This window comes from Parasteatoda tepidariorum, chromosome 7, assembly GCF_043381705.1.
Source record: "Parasteatoda tepidariorum isolate YZ-2023 chromosome 7, CAS_Ptep_4.0, whole genome shotgun sequence".
NCBI classification, from domain to species: Eukaryota; Metazoa; Arthropoda; class Arachnida; order Araneae; family Theridiidae; genus Parasteatoda; species Parasteatoda tepidariorum.
The window spans coordinates 76,557,023-76,574,313 of record NC_092210.1 but is presented as its reverse complement, the minus strand read 5'-3'; the positions used below and the strand labels follow the sequence as shown (position 1 = coordinate 76,574,313).

Below are 17,291 nucleotides of genomic sequence, written 5' to 3'. Positions count from 1 at the left end.
AACTATATTATGAATCTTCTTTTTAAATTATTAAAAAAGGGGAATAACATAAATTTTACAATTAACTTTAATGTATTCAAAACTATAAAAAATAAGCTAAAAGTAAGAGAAAAAGTAAACAAAAATTGATATACTTTAAAGTTTTCTGACTTTAAAAAACATATTTATTATTTCAGTTTAAGAATAGGTCAGTCTTTTTGGCAAAATTTTGAAAAACTGCAAGGGCAGTAAATTTTCAAATTTACGCGAAGGTTATGACTTCGTTCTATGTGCTAAGTTAGTATTGAGTTGAGTTAGATATGCACATTATTCTTCTGTACCAAACCAAATCAAAACAAAAAATTTTAATGCGCATTCAAAACTAATATCATCTACTGTTTGTTTACGATGCTCCAAAAATCCTTTACACACATAATCTTTTCCACGCTCCCTAAAAGTCTTCACTGCCCACTGGGGGTGATAGAGCCCATACCTATTGCACCCAGCGCTTGAGTCCGTTCCGATTGGCGATGAATGAAAAAAGCCCTTAAGACTCCAAACATTTATTATCAGAATCTTTCAGACAATACAGCCTACTTATAGCACTGAATTACAACTGAAATAGCAGAGTACAGAGATTTTCCAACCTCAGACGGTCTTACAAGTGACTCTCAAATCCAAACACTTTTGCAATTGTGGTGCGCAAGGTCAGTAAAACAACACGCATCAAAATTTCGTTTCATATAAATGTAAGCAGCACGTTTGCTAAGAAACGCAACTATAATTACAATCCTGACTTTCTATAAAAAAAAGTAATAATGGATGTAAATATTTTCCCTCATTAATAATCTATTTATTCATAACTATATATTCACAACTATCTATTTACTTGTAAATAGCTATAGATATTAAATGTTACAGTGTCGTCAATTTACATCGTGTTTATTCATCCAAAATCGCATACTGTAGGCCTTCCCTTTACAGTCACAAACTCTCAGTTGAGGCATACTTCTATTTATGTAGGCTTGGCGGAGAAACCCTGGAACTTTCGACCTGATCTTAGGCAATTCTCGTATTACTCAGTGAATATTAGTCCTACCGCTTTAAGACTCGAATTTTCCAAAACCCTCATTTTGACGCCACACTGGTAGCCAAATATTGTTAAGTGCCAAGATTATCGCCAAGTCATTATCACCAAATAAAAATACTTTTTTTGCATTATAGAAAAGAATGTTCAACGTGATTTTATGTTCGAAATGGTTACATAAAATTGAGCTTGGCAATTTTGTGTTAAAATATTATATTTTAATCTTTAAGGTTTAATTTCTTATAAAAATTAATTGAGATAATATCATATTATTTTTTTTATACATCTTTACATAAAATGTTTATTAACTAGTTTAAACTTAAGAACAAGATATAAAACAGTGACTAAAATTAATATTTATCTGCGGAAAAAGCATTAATGCTACTAGAAACATTTGAATCGGTAGTTAAGGAGGGATGGTAAACGACGATGCCAGTTTGCTGGAGGGGCATTTGGGTTTGTTTCTAATTATCGTCTTTCATCTCCTTTTTGTTTTCTCCAGTGATTCAATAGGTTCTGATGTTTTCTACCAAGCATTTTTTAGTAAAGGTTCATTAGATTTCCAAACACGGAGAAAAAGATTGTAGTAAATTCTGGCAAAAAAAACAGCAACAGCAACATAATTCTGGTCAAAGAAACCAAAATATACGATATTTAAACCATTCATTTGGTGATTTTGTTCGTTCATATGGCAACGGTTTTTCTTAAATCCCAGTCTTCAAGATTATAGTTCTTATTACCACTCATATAGTAAAAAATACAAAATCGAAAAGTTAATTTAACCGAATAATTAATTTTTATGCCATGTTCAAAGGTATCCTTATGAAATTAAACATTAAGCAAAAATTTTCTTTTATTATAACACCATATTTTATTGTTAAGTTTATCAAAATTATCACGAAAGCGGTTCGGTAAAAATTACTTAGAATTTTTGTGTTCCTCTGCAGCCAGAAACAAAGTAAATTTTACCATATTCTGGTATTTTTGACATTTAATTTTTCTCAGTGTACGTTTTTGTCCTTTCCTGGATTAAGTACTAATTTGTGACCCCGAATCTGATACTTCTTTTTCACGTTTTTGACTTGGATATTAAAAGTATTTATTTAAAATATATATTTAAAATATATGTTAAAACATATATAAAAAATATGTATTTAAGGTAGTCGTAAAAAAAAACATCTGTATATTGTCATGACCATATTCTGTCGAATAAATATTTTTCACGTATAATACTTGCGAATTCATAAATATCTTCAGTGTAAATTTACATTAAATAAAACAACTGACATGCATATTGTCACAAAACCAATGTAATTTCGTTTTCAGTGTAGGCAACAAAAATTTGAAATATACTTAGTTGTGAGTTGGGCATAAATAAAAAGTAAAAAGTGAATTGTACACAAAAGTAAAATGTTCTATATTTTGCTATAACTCTGCTTAATAGTTTAAGATGGTAATATATTAATTTAGAGCTTTAGTTTTAATGATATTTAATAATTTACGCAGGAAAGATACATTTTATCAGCTAAGATCGACCAAATATACGTTATTGGTTATTGATTCAATTTTAATTATTTTTAAATCTAAAATATATCAACTCCATTTTCACCTGCTAGGAAAAATGCTTTTTTTAAAAAAATGCTTCTTTGATCCTTATACACTTCATGAGTTTATGATTAAGATTTAAAACTTTGATAAAGATTTAAAACTTTGGTGTATCCGGACTCCGAACTTTATAATAGTGTATAAATTCTACTTGGAAAAAGGGAATTTCCTTTGGTTCTTATACCTTTCACGTGTTAATATCAAAATGAAGATTTAAAACTAAGTTGTATCCGGACTCCAAAATTTTTAATTGAGCTTAAATCGTTTGAGTTATTTGTTCCAAATGTAATTTCCAAGTACCATTTAAATGTATGTAAATTAAATCGTAATGTACATTAGTTGAATGAATACTGAGTTATAGTAGTAATACTGAATATTACTTGATATATTATTTGAATGAATAGCTGGTCAACCTGTGTACATGTTCACAGGTTGTCCAGGATGTACATGTTGCATATTTTTAACTGGATTTTAAGCAACAGCATACACACAAATCTATACAAAAATATATTAGTATTTAATGAGATAACGAACCAAGCTCAACTTGCGATGCAATCCATGAGCAGTGAAAGCAGTTCCTGGGTCTGGTAGCAGCAGCGATCAGGGGGTTGGGGCTCTTGCCGATTTTGGAAGCATGTAATGGTGAGTACAATTGATATTAAACCTTGGAGCTAAAAGATTCAAGGTCAAACTCCGACTGTCTAACCCTTAAGAAATAAAACGTTTATATAAATAAAATAAAAGAAATTTTATTCTTACCCATCGTAGTCAAACGAATTTATTGAAGTTATACTTCTTATGCGACTTCCAACAAGGTTGCGTTAAACGTTTAACGCTGCATTTTTATTGGCCGGGAATTCACGTGGTAGGATCCAGTTTTCCCTCATTCATTTCCATATTGTTTTGGTTCTCACTAGCATAAAAATAATAAAAGTATTGTTTTTCTATAAATATTTTTTTAGTTTGTTTTGATACACATATAATTTACTAGGATAGTATTTTTTATTTTCAAATTTAGTGGATAACAATTGTAAAAAATGAGTGAAAACAATCCCACGGACAATGCGACGGATTTAAGGTTATGTCAAGGTACGTCTCTTGTGAATATCAATTGGTTGTTAGGTTTTCTCTTTTGAAATTACATTATGACGCATTCACATACATTATTAATACAAATACATTTTCCATGGCGAGACGATGAGGCAACCTCGAGCACTTCCACTGGTTCAAGAGGTCCACGAGTAAAAAATGCACAATATTACCGTTATTACAGAGCACGGAAGCGAGCGGAGCAGAAAAAAGACTCGTTGAATAGAACTAGTGATCCCTCTACGACTGCTGATTCTTCTACAATTAACGTCGCAGGTTGCAAAGTTTAACTTCTTCCGCGCGGAGGGACTCCACGCACTATTTTTTTTCCCAAAATGATATTCTTAGTTTAGTTTAATTTTTGTCCAAAGTAAAAGTCTTATGAAGAACGTATAAATTTATCTAAATACATTTACACTTGTCTTCTCTTAAAATATCACTTAAGAGGAAAAACATATGACATTAATGCATTTCATCATAAACTGAATTGTTCTTCTTCCTACCAGTCTTTACACCGTAAAGAAACGGGGACGCTGAAGTGAATTAAAAAAAAATTCTGGTTAGGAATATATATTTTTAAATAGAAACGCGAAAATATAAAAAGTCCATTCAAAAGTGTCATGCAACAGAAAGCGAAAAAAAAAAAATTTCTTCACCACTGCAGTCATTTAGTTATTTTAAGTTGATCAAGATAAAATTGTAAACACATGCATTTTTTTTTTCAGGAAAAAAATACAACCATGCACTTATAAATCATGATTTAGAATTTCTGACAGATCAAAACACAGAAATGATGTCCGTCCTCCATAGAATTGATAGTCTGAAAAGATCTGTAAGTTGCCTCATTTGAGTATATCAAATTTTTTTATTTTCAACTGAATGTAATTAATATAAAATTTATTCAGAGAACATTTTTACTCAATGTGCTTTAGTGTTAAGAAAGTTAGATTTCAAATCAATAAAATAATTTTGAGGATTTATTTTCACTTTTAGACCTTCATTCCGATGTGAAGTATCAATCTAGTAATATTCGTTTCTCAATTAAGCATATTCAGTGAAAAAAATAAAGAAAATTACAAAAATCTCTGCCACGACTATAACTTCAGTGATAGTTTTAACAGTGATAGTTTTAATTATCGTAATTAAAATAAGTGAAAATTTTAAATCATGACTTAAATCGCTTTCTCTTGGTTTTAATTGAATACTATAATGTACATTGACATGCAATCAACAAAATAAATTTTCGAATTCTTTCGGCTAAGCAAATAAAGTATATATTGAAATCTTCAATGAACTGAAACTGAAAGAGTTGGCGGTTGAATGTTTTTTTTCCCGATAATTTAACGAATATTGAACTATTTATTTCTATGTCGACAATGCTTAAAGAAGAGGTGATGGGTTTGAATGGTTCTTTTTGATAATTTTATCAAGCATTTAATTATTTTCTGGTGTTGAGAATGCCTAAAAAATTAATTATGATGAGGAATGATTCTTTACGATAATTTAACAGACATTTAGCTATATTTTTTTTTAGGAAAGACACTTAATAAAACTTATTAATTTTCATTTAGATGTTTTTTTTTAAATTTTTGTTAAGATAAGCGTTTTTCAGGCATATTTCAGTTGTTTCAACATCTCAGATGAAGTAAAATTTATGTCAAAATAAATTTTATTTCTCATTATACTTCTATTCGAATTGAAAAAAGAATTTGAAACTTCTTTCATTCATAGTATAAGAGTCACGATCCATTTCCTTACATGTTATCAATATTTCGATGTCATTAGAAAAAATTAACATTGACAAATACTTAATAGGGTTAGCTTGCATTCAGAATTTTAATTTATTTTTCCTTCTTTATGGTTTCTAATTTTTTTTATTATTAATATTCGAGTTATTCTTATTTTCAGTTACATGTGTCATTTTCAATGATCAATTTGACCCAAATTATTTGCTTCTAAAAATTACTCTTTTATTAAATTTACTAAGAGGAAAATTACCACCCGGAGTATTGATTAAAAAAAAAATCAAAAATTTATTGTTTTTTCCGAATATTCAGAATAACTTTAAATGTTTTATTTTTACAATTTATCTCTCTATTATTTACTTTTAAAATTACTAAATAATATCTAAAATATTTTTACGAATTTCCCAAAAAATGCTTGCGAATATGCTAAACTAAAATTACCAAAGAGTATGTATGTATGTATATTTCAAATTTTATGCAGTTATTTTTACCAGGTTTCGAAATACATTGTGTTAAATTGGAAAATAATAATAATAAGAAAAAAAAAACATGGAAAAATGATTATGGGGATAAAAGCCTCCTAAAATTTGGCATAATTTGAAATTCAATATTGAGAAAAAAACTAAAACAAGTATCTTTTTTTGTTTTGTAATTCAAATAAAGCAATTTTTCACCATTTAATAGATAAAATTGCCTTATTTTTTTAATGTGATAAAAAACCTCCTGATTTCAAATATTTTTGTTTTGGGAAGCACAGTTTAATTCTGCAGTTAAGAAGCTGAGTGCGTGTAGTCTGCACTTTCAGAAAATTCTTTTCAACGTTGAAATATATTAAACTACAATTTCGGTTGTACCTTAAACTGTAATTTCGTTTCAAATTTACTGCAACATTAATTTAGGTATTAAATGGATGTTTCCGTTTAAACTTTCCGCTTTAAACTGAAATGTTTTAACTGAAACTGTTTAACTGTTTCCGTTTTAAACTGGATGCTTCCGTTTCAAAGTGAAGTCTGGTTCGGTTTAATTAACCCCAACCTAAACTTCGGGTAGACAAGTTCCCGAAGTACGATTATATAGTTCAATTTATTACCATATTAATAATTGCTTCTCAATCAAATTTTTTGTGTTAGTTTAGCATGCTCTTTAAAGTCTAATAGTGAAATAAATTATAGCTGAAAAATTTGGAAAATACTATTATAATCGCTATTTCGTTGATTTAATTTAATAACTTGAATTTATTTAACAAGTTGCAACTTTTAATCGAATAGACAATAGTAGTTTATTTGAAGCCTAATATTCAATTGCGCTATTTATTTATATAATTCCTTTAGCAGTATTGACTTTAAAAACGGTGTTCTGTAATTTCCTAACTTCATTATTATTTCTTTTCAGTATTGGAGTGAAGACCAGCGTAACCTAATGAATAAACTAAACGGAACACTCACTGAAAAGACTCAGAGACTTACTGCAGGCTTAGAAAAGTATCACTCTTTGTCGCCAAATGAAAGACAAAACCTTCGAGATCTTTATGGGCAGAATAAAGCACCTCTCTCCTACTCTAGGGAATTGAATGCCATTATTGGAGAATAAAGACGAATGACAAAAGGAACGCAACAATATTTATAATTAGATATTTTGCATTAATTGAAACAACGCGAAATCTGAAATAGAACCCAATAATATATGTAAAAATGTTTAAATAGTAAACACTTTAATGAGAATTCATTTGTTGTTGTTGATGTTTATCCAAACTGGCTTATCCAATCGGCGTGACCAGCTCAAAGTCCGCATATGTTCAGAAAGCCCAAAACAAGAAGTAGTCTCTGATTAAAATCTTCCCTCTTAAGTTGGAGGAGTGGAATTTTTTTTTAAAATTTAATATAAAAATATACATATTTTAGTTTTATTGTTTATTTACAATTCAAAATATTTTATATTTATTGTATTAGGGGTCTACTGCCCCCTGTTTATTATCTCTTGCCAACTTTCGAGCTGCTTTAATAGTTCAATGGCTACTTGACTGTATTCGTTTCATTAACTCACTAGTTATTAACGGCCGGGATAGCCTGGTCGGTAGGGCGCTGGGCCCATGTCCGAGAGTTCATGGGTTCGAACTCCGGCGACCGAAGACTCCCCTTGTAGTTGGTGACTGATGCACGTTAAAATTCTGTCGAGTCGCAAAGTCCTCCATGCTCCCATAACAAATCAAAACCTCTGGGGGTACTGGATTGGAGATCGATCGTTCTCTGATTCAGGTCAAAATTACTATCTGTGGATAAATGAATGGAAGTATGAATGGGTCCGCCTTATAAATAGGTGTGACGTATGATGTGGCAGAAGTCGAATTTTTGACCATAGATGGCGCCACTGAAAAACAAGAATCGCACACTCAGCCTCAAATTTGTTCGGTTTCACCAAGCAGGCTTGCCCGTGTTGCAAGTGGCATTAGAACCAACCAACCACTAGTTATTAAAATATAGTGATTTAGTTTCTTAAGCAATATCCTTTGGTAAAACTGTCTCCCATTCAAAGTGTCGATAATTTCGCTGTTTCTGTGTATATAAGACTCTAAAGAACTTATTCGCTTCATTTATGATCGTTTCACTCACTTTAACGTTTGGTTAGGCTGTATAATAGGGTGTCTCTCGGATTGATTACAACAGTAACTTGAAGTTTTTACTGCGTGTAAAAGAATCCTATTATTCATTTCCTAATATTTCTGTAGTGGTTTTTTATTATTCGAAAAACTCAGTTTTAAGTCATTCCCCGTGGCGGACAGAATGGTGCAGAGAAATCAAGAGGATTGGTAGATAGAAACTCTATCATGTGCTACAAACACTCCGTGACAGTTTTATAAATAAATCTCTGATTGAGTAATGGTATTCTAGTTTTTGATCAATCGAAGCAAAGAATTCGATTTGAGGTAATATCATTTATAAAGTAATTTCCGGATTGAAATTCGAAACGCTGATTCGATTTTCATCAACAGTCGCTTTTAATTCATGTTTGTTGTTTATAATTTATTACTTATAAAAATAAATTTCCAATATTTATTTCAGTTCATTATAGTTCTTGATACGAACTTACGTTTTCCGATCTTGTTAGATGCAGGGGTCTGTCCAATACATTTTGTGAAAGGTCCCGTCATTGCAAAAACCTTTTTCAAGGAGTTTTTAAATTGTAAATAGATACAAAATTATGGTCAGCACTGTAAAATTATAATAAAAAAAAATGAAGTTTTCAAAAATAAACAGCAATTGCTGCTGCTAAATTAGAGATGCAACATACAAACATTTGGTATTTAGCCGATACTGCTGAACGCTGAATATTTATTTCGGACAAGTAAAGGATAAAGCTTCTGCCGAAGACAAAACAATAACATGTGCACATCAAAAACAACCCTCTCTAAGCTGGTTGCTCTAAAGAAGATTTCTATCAACCTTAAAATAACCTCAAGTGTGAATAGAACAACTTCGTACTTCTTGGTAATTCTAGGGAGGTTGAGTTTTTGAGGTTGCTTTGACGTCAACTACAAATAAACCTCAAATGAAACTTAACACCTGAGAATAACCTCCTTTTAACTTCAAAAGCACTTTTAATTTTTGCAAGGGTTTGGGGTCAATTTGACACTCATAGGAAATTGACGTCATTCCAAAGTTAATGAATTTTGAATTGATGAATATTGATAAAAACAAAATACATACATTTTTGATCTATTTTTATTAACTTAAGGACAATATAATTACATAGTGTAGTATTGTATTACATATTATTCTTTCACAGGAGCATAAATCATATAAAAATAAACAAAGGTACAAATATAAACAATATATTTTAGTTCACAACAGGTTTTAAATAGTGAAAGTTCAGCCATTAGTTCGAAATGAGCACTATCGTACTATAGTATATCCGAGTGACTTGAAAGTGACAGCAAAACATCGACAAATTGATTTCTAGCATCTTGCGTAGTTATCAGAAGTTTTATTCTGTCTTTTGCGATGCTAAAAGGCGTGTTTAATTTATTTTATAGACTGAAATTTATGAATTGGAGTCTATCTGATGAGCAAAAGGCTAAATTCTTAGCTTTTCAACAAGCATAAGAATGAACTCGTAATGCATAATTAGGGTGGTGATAGATTTCTCGAAAATTATCCAAGCGTAGGTAGCAATATCATAAATTGTAAAATACGTGCAAGGCATTTTCAAGTTTCACATAGTGTAGAATAATTCCTTAGCATGTTGTTTGTCACTTTGCTCGATTGTAGTAAATGACAGTACTTGGCATCCACTCTATGCTGCCAACTGCAAACATATTTACATGAATAAGAATTATGGCTTTCCTTTTTTTTTCAAAAATTTTGCATGGGAAATAATGAATGTTTTGTTTCTATTTGAAATACAAAATATGAATTTCACGACGACGAAGTGTCACTCAAAAAAGGAAATTATTTTTTGTGCTGACTTACACTCCTAATAATGCGACATTTCTTATAACGGAGAAAAATTTCCTCTGCGAGTTTTACCGAGAAAAAAAATTACCAGTAGGTCCTTTTGCATTCGGAGTTTAGGTGTGAAACACAATACTTTCCCTGAGTTTTTATTCAGATGTGGCCGTTTTTCAACAAGCAAAAATAAAGAAAACCATTTAAAGGGATTTTCGTAAAACTTTTATGTCAGTTGAAAATAAACACTTGAACTTAAAGATATGTGGCTTGTTCGTCATGTGATAAATTTGTATTTTGATTTATTAGCAATAACTATTTACCGATAGTTCTTGTTCCATATCATAAAAAAAGCAACTGTTTATAGTAAGGATTTACATGATTTATTTCAGAGTCAATAGCGAATTTCTAATTCAATAAGAGTTTAACTAAGCTACTTCGAATATCGATTCCAAGATACCATATAGTTTAACGGAAACTATTGCGTGACATTTTATTTAACCCCGATTCCTGTTCTACTAATCAGCGTCACAAGGTTTGAAGTCAAACACCGACATGAACCGAATAATCAACATAAAAGCATGGAATTTTGATGCAGTACGCTTAGAAAAAATTTATGAAAATATTAAACTATTTGCTTTGAAGCTCACGTGTATCGTGCGTGGCGTTACGTAAGATACACTAGTAAGAAATGGCAGAAAATGATCAAAATAACCCCAACTTCTGGTGTTAAATTATCGAAAAGCAACCCCATCACCTGTTCTTTAGGATTCGTTACCCCCCCCAAAAAAATTAAATGTCAGTTAAATTACGGAAAAGAACCATTCACACCTATCACCAACTTCTTAGACATTCCTAACCCCCAAAAGTGTTTAAATGCAGACATTTAACTACATTATTTAAATGCTCATTTTTAGAGTGAGTCAAGATACATTTCCTCACATCAAACTATATTTGCATTTTTATGCCATTTGAAAAGTTGACAGCCATTATGTAGTTTATGTTTGCACTCAGAATTTCAAATTATTCTTTTATTCCCTAAGGTTTCTAAAATTTTTTATTTTTATTTTCATCCAAGTGACTTTTATTTTCAATTCGCATGTGTGATTTTCAATAACAAATTTAACGCAAATTAATTGCTTCTAAAAATTACACTTTTATTAAATTTATTTGAAAATTACATGTTGCTCATGTGTTTTGCTACATTCCCATTTTTGAGTTTTTTTCAAAACAATGGCATTGTTTGTAGTTTTCCTTGCTCAGAGTTTCTTACAATGTTTCAAAATTAAAATTTTTTTACAAGTTCTATATGAAAGGTTTTCAACAAAGAAATAAATATATTTTTTATAAAAGTAATATTTCATTCCTCGAATGAAACCAAAAATCTTTTTCCCCCTAATTAAAATTTTTTAAAATTGAACTTAAATTTGAATAAAAAATGTCTACACTTTAATATTTATTCAGAATTTAAAAATTTCAATGTTCTTTCGAGTTTACCTTTTCATTATTTAATTATTTTCAAACTATTGAACAAAATCTAAAATATTATCACAAATTTCGCCCAAAAAGCTTACGCACTAAACATGATAGGCTAATAATAAAATTTTTTTATGTATATTCCAACTATGCAGTTTACTTAAACATGTTTTAAGATAGAATAAGGTAAAAATAATAATAAAAAAGAATGGAAAAATGGTTATAATGAAACGAAATTATGACTTTTTTTTTTAGTCTTGCGCTCAGATAAAAGCATAATTCTAATTCAGATAAAACTATTTTTCACCGTTTAAAAGATAAAATTTCATTTTTTAAAATAATAAAAATGTTTTCTGATATCTAAGAGTTTTGTTTTGAGAGCCGTAGTTTAATTCTTCAGCTGAGAAACTAAGCAACTAATTTTTATATTTTTAATTGTTTACTAAGAAGCTTCCCTGGCAAAAAAAGACATGAAATTTTATCTGACGTTAATATATGAAATAAAAAATATTAAATATTTTTTTTCTACGAAATTTTTTTTTTCTTTCATTGTTACAAAAATAGTGTTATTTCTTTCTTCATATCAATTACATTTATTTCAATAACTCAAGTTATTGCATTTAAAAATAATTTCTGAATTTATTGATCGTTGTAGTATAATTGGAATATTAGTTAAAGGAATATAAACTCTATGAGTGCAAAGATATATATTTCACAATTAATTTTTATGAAGCTATTAAAACGATTAAAGATAAAATCACTTCGAAAAATTTAAACAAATTTATAATACTCAAATTCAATATTTTACTCTGTAGATTATTGTAAATAAAAGTTTTTATTCGAGAAGTGCAATTGTATTTGCAATCACAAAGTGTCTGATTTGAATGAGGAAATTAAACAACAGCCTAGTTTTTATTTATGAAACGAATGAAAAAAAAATAGATGTTTTGAGAGGAAATTTTTTACGTTCTCAGTGGTTCTTAATACTTGAAAAAAAGTCTGTGCAGTCTGTAATTTCAGAAGATTCAATTCAACGTTAAACCATATTATCAGTAAACTTCAACATGGATTCAAACTTGCTGCAACGTTAATTTAGGTATTTAATTGAAGCCTGTTTTTGTGTTAAGTGCGTTTCTGTTAAATTAAGCCCAATGAAAAATTTCTGGTAATCCAGTTTCTGAAGTATGATAATAGGGTTAAATCGCTTCGTGACTGTATCAACTTCACTAACTATCATATTAATTAGTCGTTCTCAAAATATTTAGAGTTATTCAAGGCCAAATTCGGAGGAATATTACCTCACAGTTCTTAGTTTCGATGTATTATCATATTCAGATTACTTGATTTCATGAATACATATTTATCCTTTGCTCAGAAAAAGTTTTTTTTTCTTCACATTTGCATAAAAGTATCGAAATCACTTTCTTAACACTTTGTAGATGGTCCCTTCTCAAACAAAACTGCTTTTCTAAGTGCCGAATAGTAAAAGCACTTGAGTTTTTATCCTGACTGCACTTGATGCAGACACTGAGTGCTCTTTAATGATTGACAGACCCATCACCGATACATTTAGATTTCTTATTTTTTCGCTTTTCTTCCTTCGTTTTCATCTTTTCTTTCTCTTTCATTGTTTAGTCATTGATAATAGCGATACACGAGTATTAGCATTTAGCGGTGCTACGAATTCATGCTAATTGTATCGGTTTGAGTAAAAGAAAAAAAATATGTTAAAAAGTTTCAACAGTTCTCATTTTTATCGTGGAATTATAGTGTGTTTCAAATGAACTCGGCAAAAAAGCAGTTTTGTAAGGAAATGAATAGAATTGAATGTTTTAATCTGGTGTGGTTTATTTGAGCAAAAGTTTTATTAAGAGATATATTTCCTGTATAGATAAAAAAATATTTTTAATTTCTTTCTTTCTTTTCTCAAGTGTACTGTGTCAAAGAAAAATGCTAGCTAAGATGTGTTTTATAAGATCATAAAACTATTATTTTTATTTTTGGGACAATACATTTTTTAAACATGGGGTTTTTCTAGCCTGTTTTTCGTTAGAAACAAATGATTGAAGATATATTATTAAGGTAATGGAGTTGTTTCGAACGCAGCTGTAAGGATCTAGATCATTTAAAAACAAACTTCGAAATTTTGTTTAGTTAAGTACTACATTTTTAGGTTGAATTTATTCTAATTGACCAGGAAATCAATTTTATAATAGTCGGGTGTTTTTAGTTAAAGAAAAATTTTCAAAAATTTTAAATTTTCTAAAATTTTCATGATTAAATTACTAAATTTTTTAACCATTTTGCATGCTGCAATTTCAGTTGATTAGTTAATAAAACACAAAATTTTATTTTTGAATGTATTTTACTTTTGGTTTCATTTGCGATCACTCGTTGAATGCCAGATATTTTTAATGCATTTTAACTTAGATAAAACAACAAGAATTTTTAAACAGGCATGTTTCATAATATCAAACTATAAAAAAAGAGATTCGGTTTTAACCAATCGTTTTATTCAGAAAATTTGACAATAAAAAATCTCCCACAGTTTATGGAGTTAAAACGAAACAAATAAGTACATAATAAATTTCATAAATTCTGTTAAAAATAATAAAAAGAAATTATAAACTTCCTTCAATTAGTAGTTAAATCTTTTACCACAGCGGGGAGCTGCACACATTTGGACGGAAAGTGTTTTCATTTTTCCAAGTTTGGGAAAGTAATGCGTGACTACATCACACACTTCACATACTTAGAATTAAGGTGAAAACATTTTACGTACTTCTACATGGATTTAAATATTTATCACGAACGAATAGTTATAGGCAATCCATTATAATGTCATCACAAAGCTTTTTTTAGAATTTGTTTTTGCTCTACTTGCAGTAGGACCATCTAGCCATTCTTACTTGAAGGAATCGGCTTAAGTTGAAAATTTAACAAGCAGAAATGTTGCAATTATACGTTAATAACTCTGTCATATTCTTGTTTACTTTCAGTTAAGATTACAACCATATTTATAGTTCTAAAGTTGAGAGTGTTTTTTACTTCATTTCCATAAAAAAGTGCTAAATCAAATGTCAATTTCGCAACTTTACATTACGATAGATCTATAATATGAATACATATAATAATTCTGCGATTTTTTCATCTGTAGCCTAAACAAATCGTTGACGATTAATTAAGTCCATTACCGCATCGAGGAACAGTACAGATTCAGACAAAAAGTGTTGCAAGTTCGTTATTCTTTGAAAACAAAAGCCTCACCAATGTTTGCTTTAACAATTGAATGTTTGCCATTTTATGCCTTTATATCCGAGAGGAAACTCTTTCCATATTTTTTTGTGGCATAGAAAAATTCATCTCACATTAGGAAACATGTAAATATCGGAATTTTCTGAGTGGAACATCAGTACCTGAATTTTTTTCCTAAACTTTCGATCGGAGATTAGACCGACTACTGCGATTACATAAAATTTCCTCTGTGGTAGATGGATCATGGGTTAGTATCCCCTTGCCATTCGGCTTCTCATGGTTTTTTTTTTCGTGATTTTCCTCTCTATAAAACACAAATATGGGTTAGTTTCTTCAAAAAGTCTTTCTTGAGGGCAAATTTTTCGAAATGCTTGATCCAGGTCTCCTTGATCCAGATCCTTGAGTTCAAAATTACTAACACAAAATGGTTAACACAAATTACAGGGGTTGGGGAGAGTCAGTGAACAGGGGGCTTTACCCCTATTTATAATCTAAAAAGTTTGCTTCGCAATATGATTTACTTATTTTCAATTGAAATATTAATAGAATTTTTCCCTTAATAATCGGGCAAATTTCTTAAAACCATCACGATAATCTTTACGTAAAATTCCGTAAATAAATGGATTTGTGGCCGAGGAAATAAACATCATTATTGTAGCTACGAATTTCAACCAGGCTGGTGCATCTATATCAGTGATAGCCTTTCCCTGCTTGGTTAAAGCGTATGGAGTGTAGCATATAAAGAAAACTGCAATTACAGTCATCATACTATATACTGATTTGCGCATTTCCATGTCTTTTCTTCTTTTAATAATTTGATTAAATTCCGAAGATTCAAGAGATATCATTTGCCGTGGTCTCACCTTAGAGGAGTTTCTAATTTGTTTCACGATGATTACATTGGAAATAATAACTATAATAGCTGGTACAATGAAGCAGGAAGTAGTTGCAATTAACACGTTAAATCGATTTCTGTAATCTGAAAAATCACCTGCACACACAGCCTCATTGTAATTATACGAGACTGTGCATAACACAAAAAACACAACAAGCATCAATAAAAATACACTATTACTTAATAACCAGGTAACAATGCCAATCATAAATTTTGGAGTCATAATAGCTTGGTATTTTAGAGGATAGAAAATGGCTATTGCTCTGTCAAAACTTATCATTGAAGCAGCATGTGATGATGAACAGGCACACACATAATTGAACATAGCACTTACTCGGCAATTAATTATGCCAAAAGGCCAGAAATCCGCAGCCATAGTGGCAGCAGAAGGAAATATAACAAATATTGAAGTCAGGACGTCAATGCTTGATAGGACGACAATAAGGAAATTACCAGTCTGATGACGCAGTTTTTCCTCCCTGTATGAAACAATTACAACAGCAAGATTACCAAAAAACGCTGCCAAAGCTATCAATATAATCAGTGCACAAGCTGAAATTCTGAATATAAGTCCATGATGATTGAGGTCGTCCGAGGTTGAATTAATGCAATCGGTGGAACAATTCTGGAACTCTTCTGTCAAATTTGTAAGTTTCATGATTCTGGAAAGAAAAATAAATGTACGTGAGCACAAAGATTTCTTTTTAAAATTGATAACTTTCATGGATATATATTTAAGGAATGAAAAGGAAAAAAATTAGAAGAAAAATAAAATATTGATCAAAATCAATTTCTGAAAAAGAAAGCAATTAATTGTAGGGACGTCTAATGTTAGGTTAGTTAGAGAAATTCCATACGTTTTTCAGTTCCTAAAGTGTTTGAAAGAACTTCTTTCTGAACAGGGTTTAATATAGTTTTTAATTATGCTTGATGATCATATTTTTTCAAATAACAAAATTATTTGAAAAATAATTATATAAATAGGTAAATAAAAAAGGCAAATTAATAAATAAAATAAATTAAAGCCAATGAATAAATATCATAAAATAAGACAAATAAATAAATAAAATAAAAATGGCAGAAAATATTAACTGAAAACGCAAATATTTTATCGCTAAAATATATGTTCTTTTATTGAAAAAAGTTAACATTTTAATTATTTTTATCGAGTTCAATCTTCTTTTCATTGAGTCTTTCAAAAAAAGTTTTTTAATTAATTCATCTTTCGTTAAAGAGACATTAAAAAAGAAAAGCAATAAAAAAAGGTAATGAGTATCCTTGTTGAGCAATAATCATTTTTTCATGCAATTGATTTTGTCATTTTCCTTTATTGTTTACAATATGTACAGTATGTCTATTCAAAAAGATTCACCCGAAAGTATAAGTTTAAATTTATAGAAATACATGTCCTTACAATAAGAGAAAAAGGAATAAAAGGAATGTCCCTTATCATGTGATAGAATGGCGAACGCTAAAGCTTATAACCCGATCTCTCTCTCTCGGAAAACTAACTGTTTAGTTATGATTGAGTATTGTGGTGTACAAGAATTTTAAACGTAAAATATTCCGAGGGAAAATTTATATGATATTTAGTGACACCAAAAATGAATTTCAATGCTACGATTAAGCTGAAATGATTTTCCAGGGGAATTTTTCTGTTGCATCCTTTCCCAATACTACTAGAATCATATATGAATGATATTAATATTCAATATCAT

At 29.7% G+C, this 17,291-nt stretch overlaps 2 protein-coding genes across 2 annotated transcripts in view; one reads left to right on the top strand and one right to left on the bottom strand.

Moving 5' to 3' along the window:
• LOC107454750 (uncharacterized) overlaps positions 1-7,226 on the top strand; it is a 41,093-nt gene extending 33,867 nt beyond the window's left edge. The window contains exons 6-7 of the mRNA XM_016072030.3: positions 4,486-4,592; positions 6,898-7,226. Of these exons, the coding sequence (XP_015927516.2) occupies positions 4,486-4,592; positions 6,898-7,095 (305 nt within the window). The 3' untranslated portion in view covers positions 7,096-7,226. The remainder of the gene's footprint in view (positions 1-4,485; positions 4,593-6,897) is intronic.
• A 7,991-nt stretch (positions 7,227-15,217) lies between these two features.
• Positions 15,218-16,231, bottom strand: LOC122268826 (mu-type opioid receptor-like). The gene has a single exon (XM_043039319.1). The coding sequence runs from the start codon at positions 16,229-16,231 to the stop codon at positions 15,218-15,220; it is 1,014 nt and encodes a 337-aa protein (XP_042895253.1).
• Between the last annotated feature and the right edge of the window lie 1,060 nt (positions 16,232-17,291).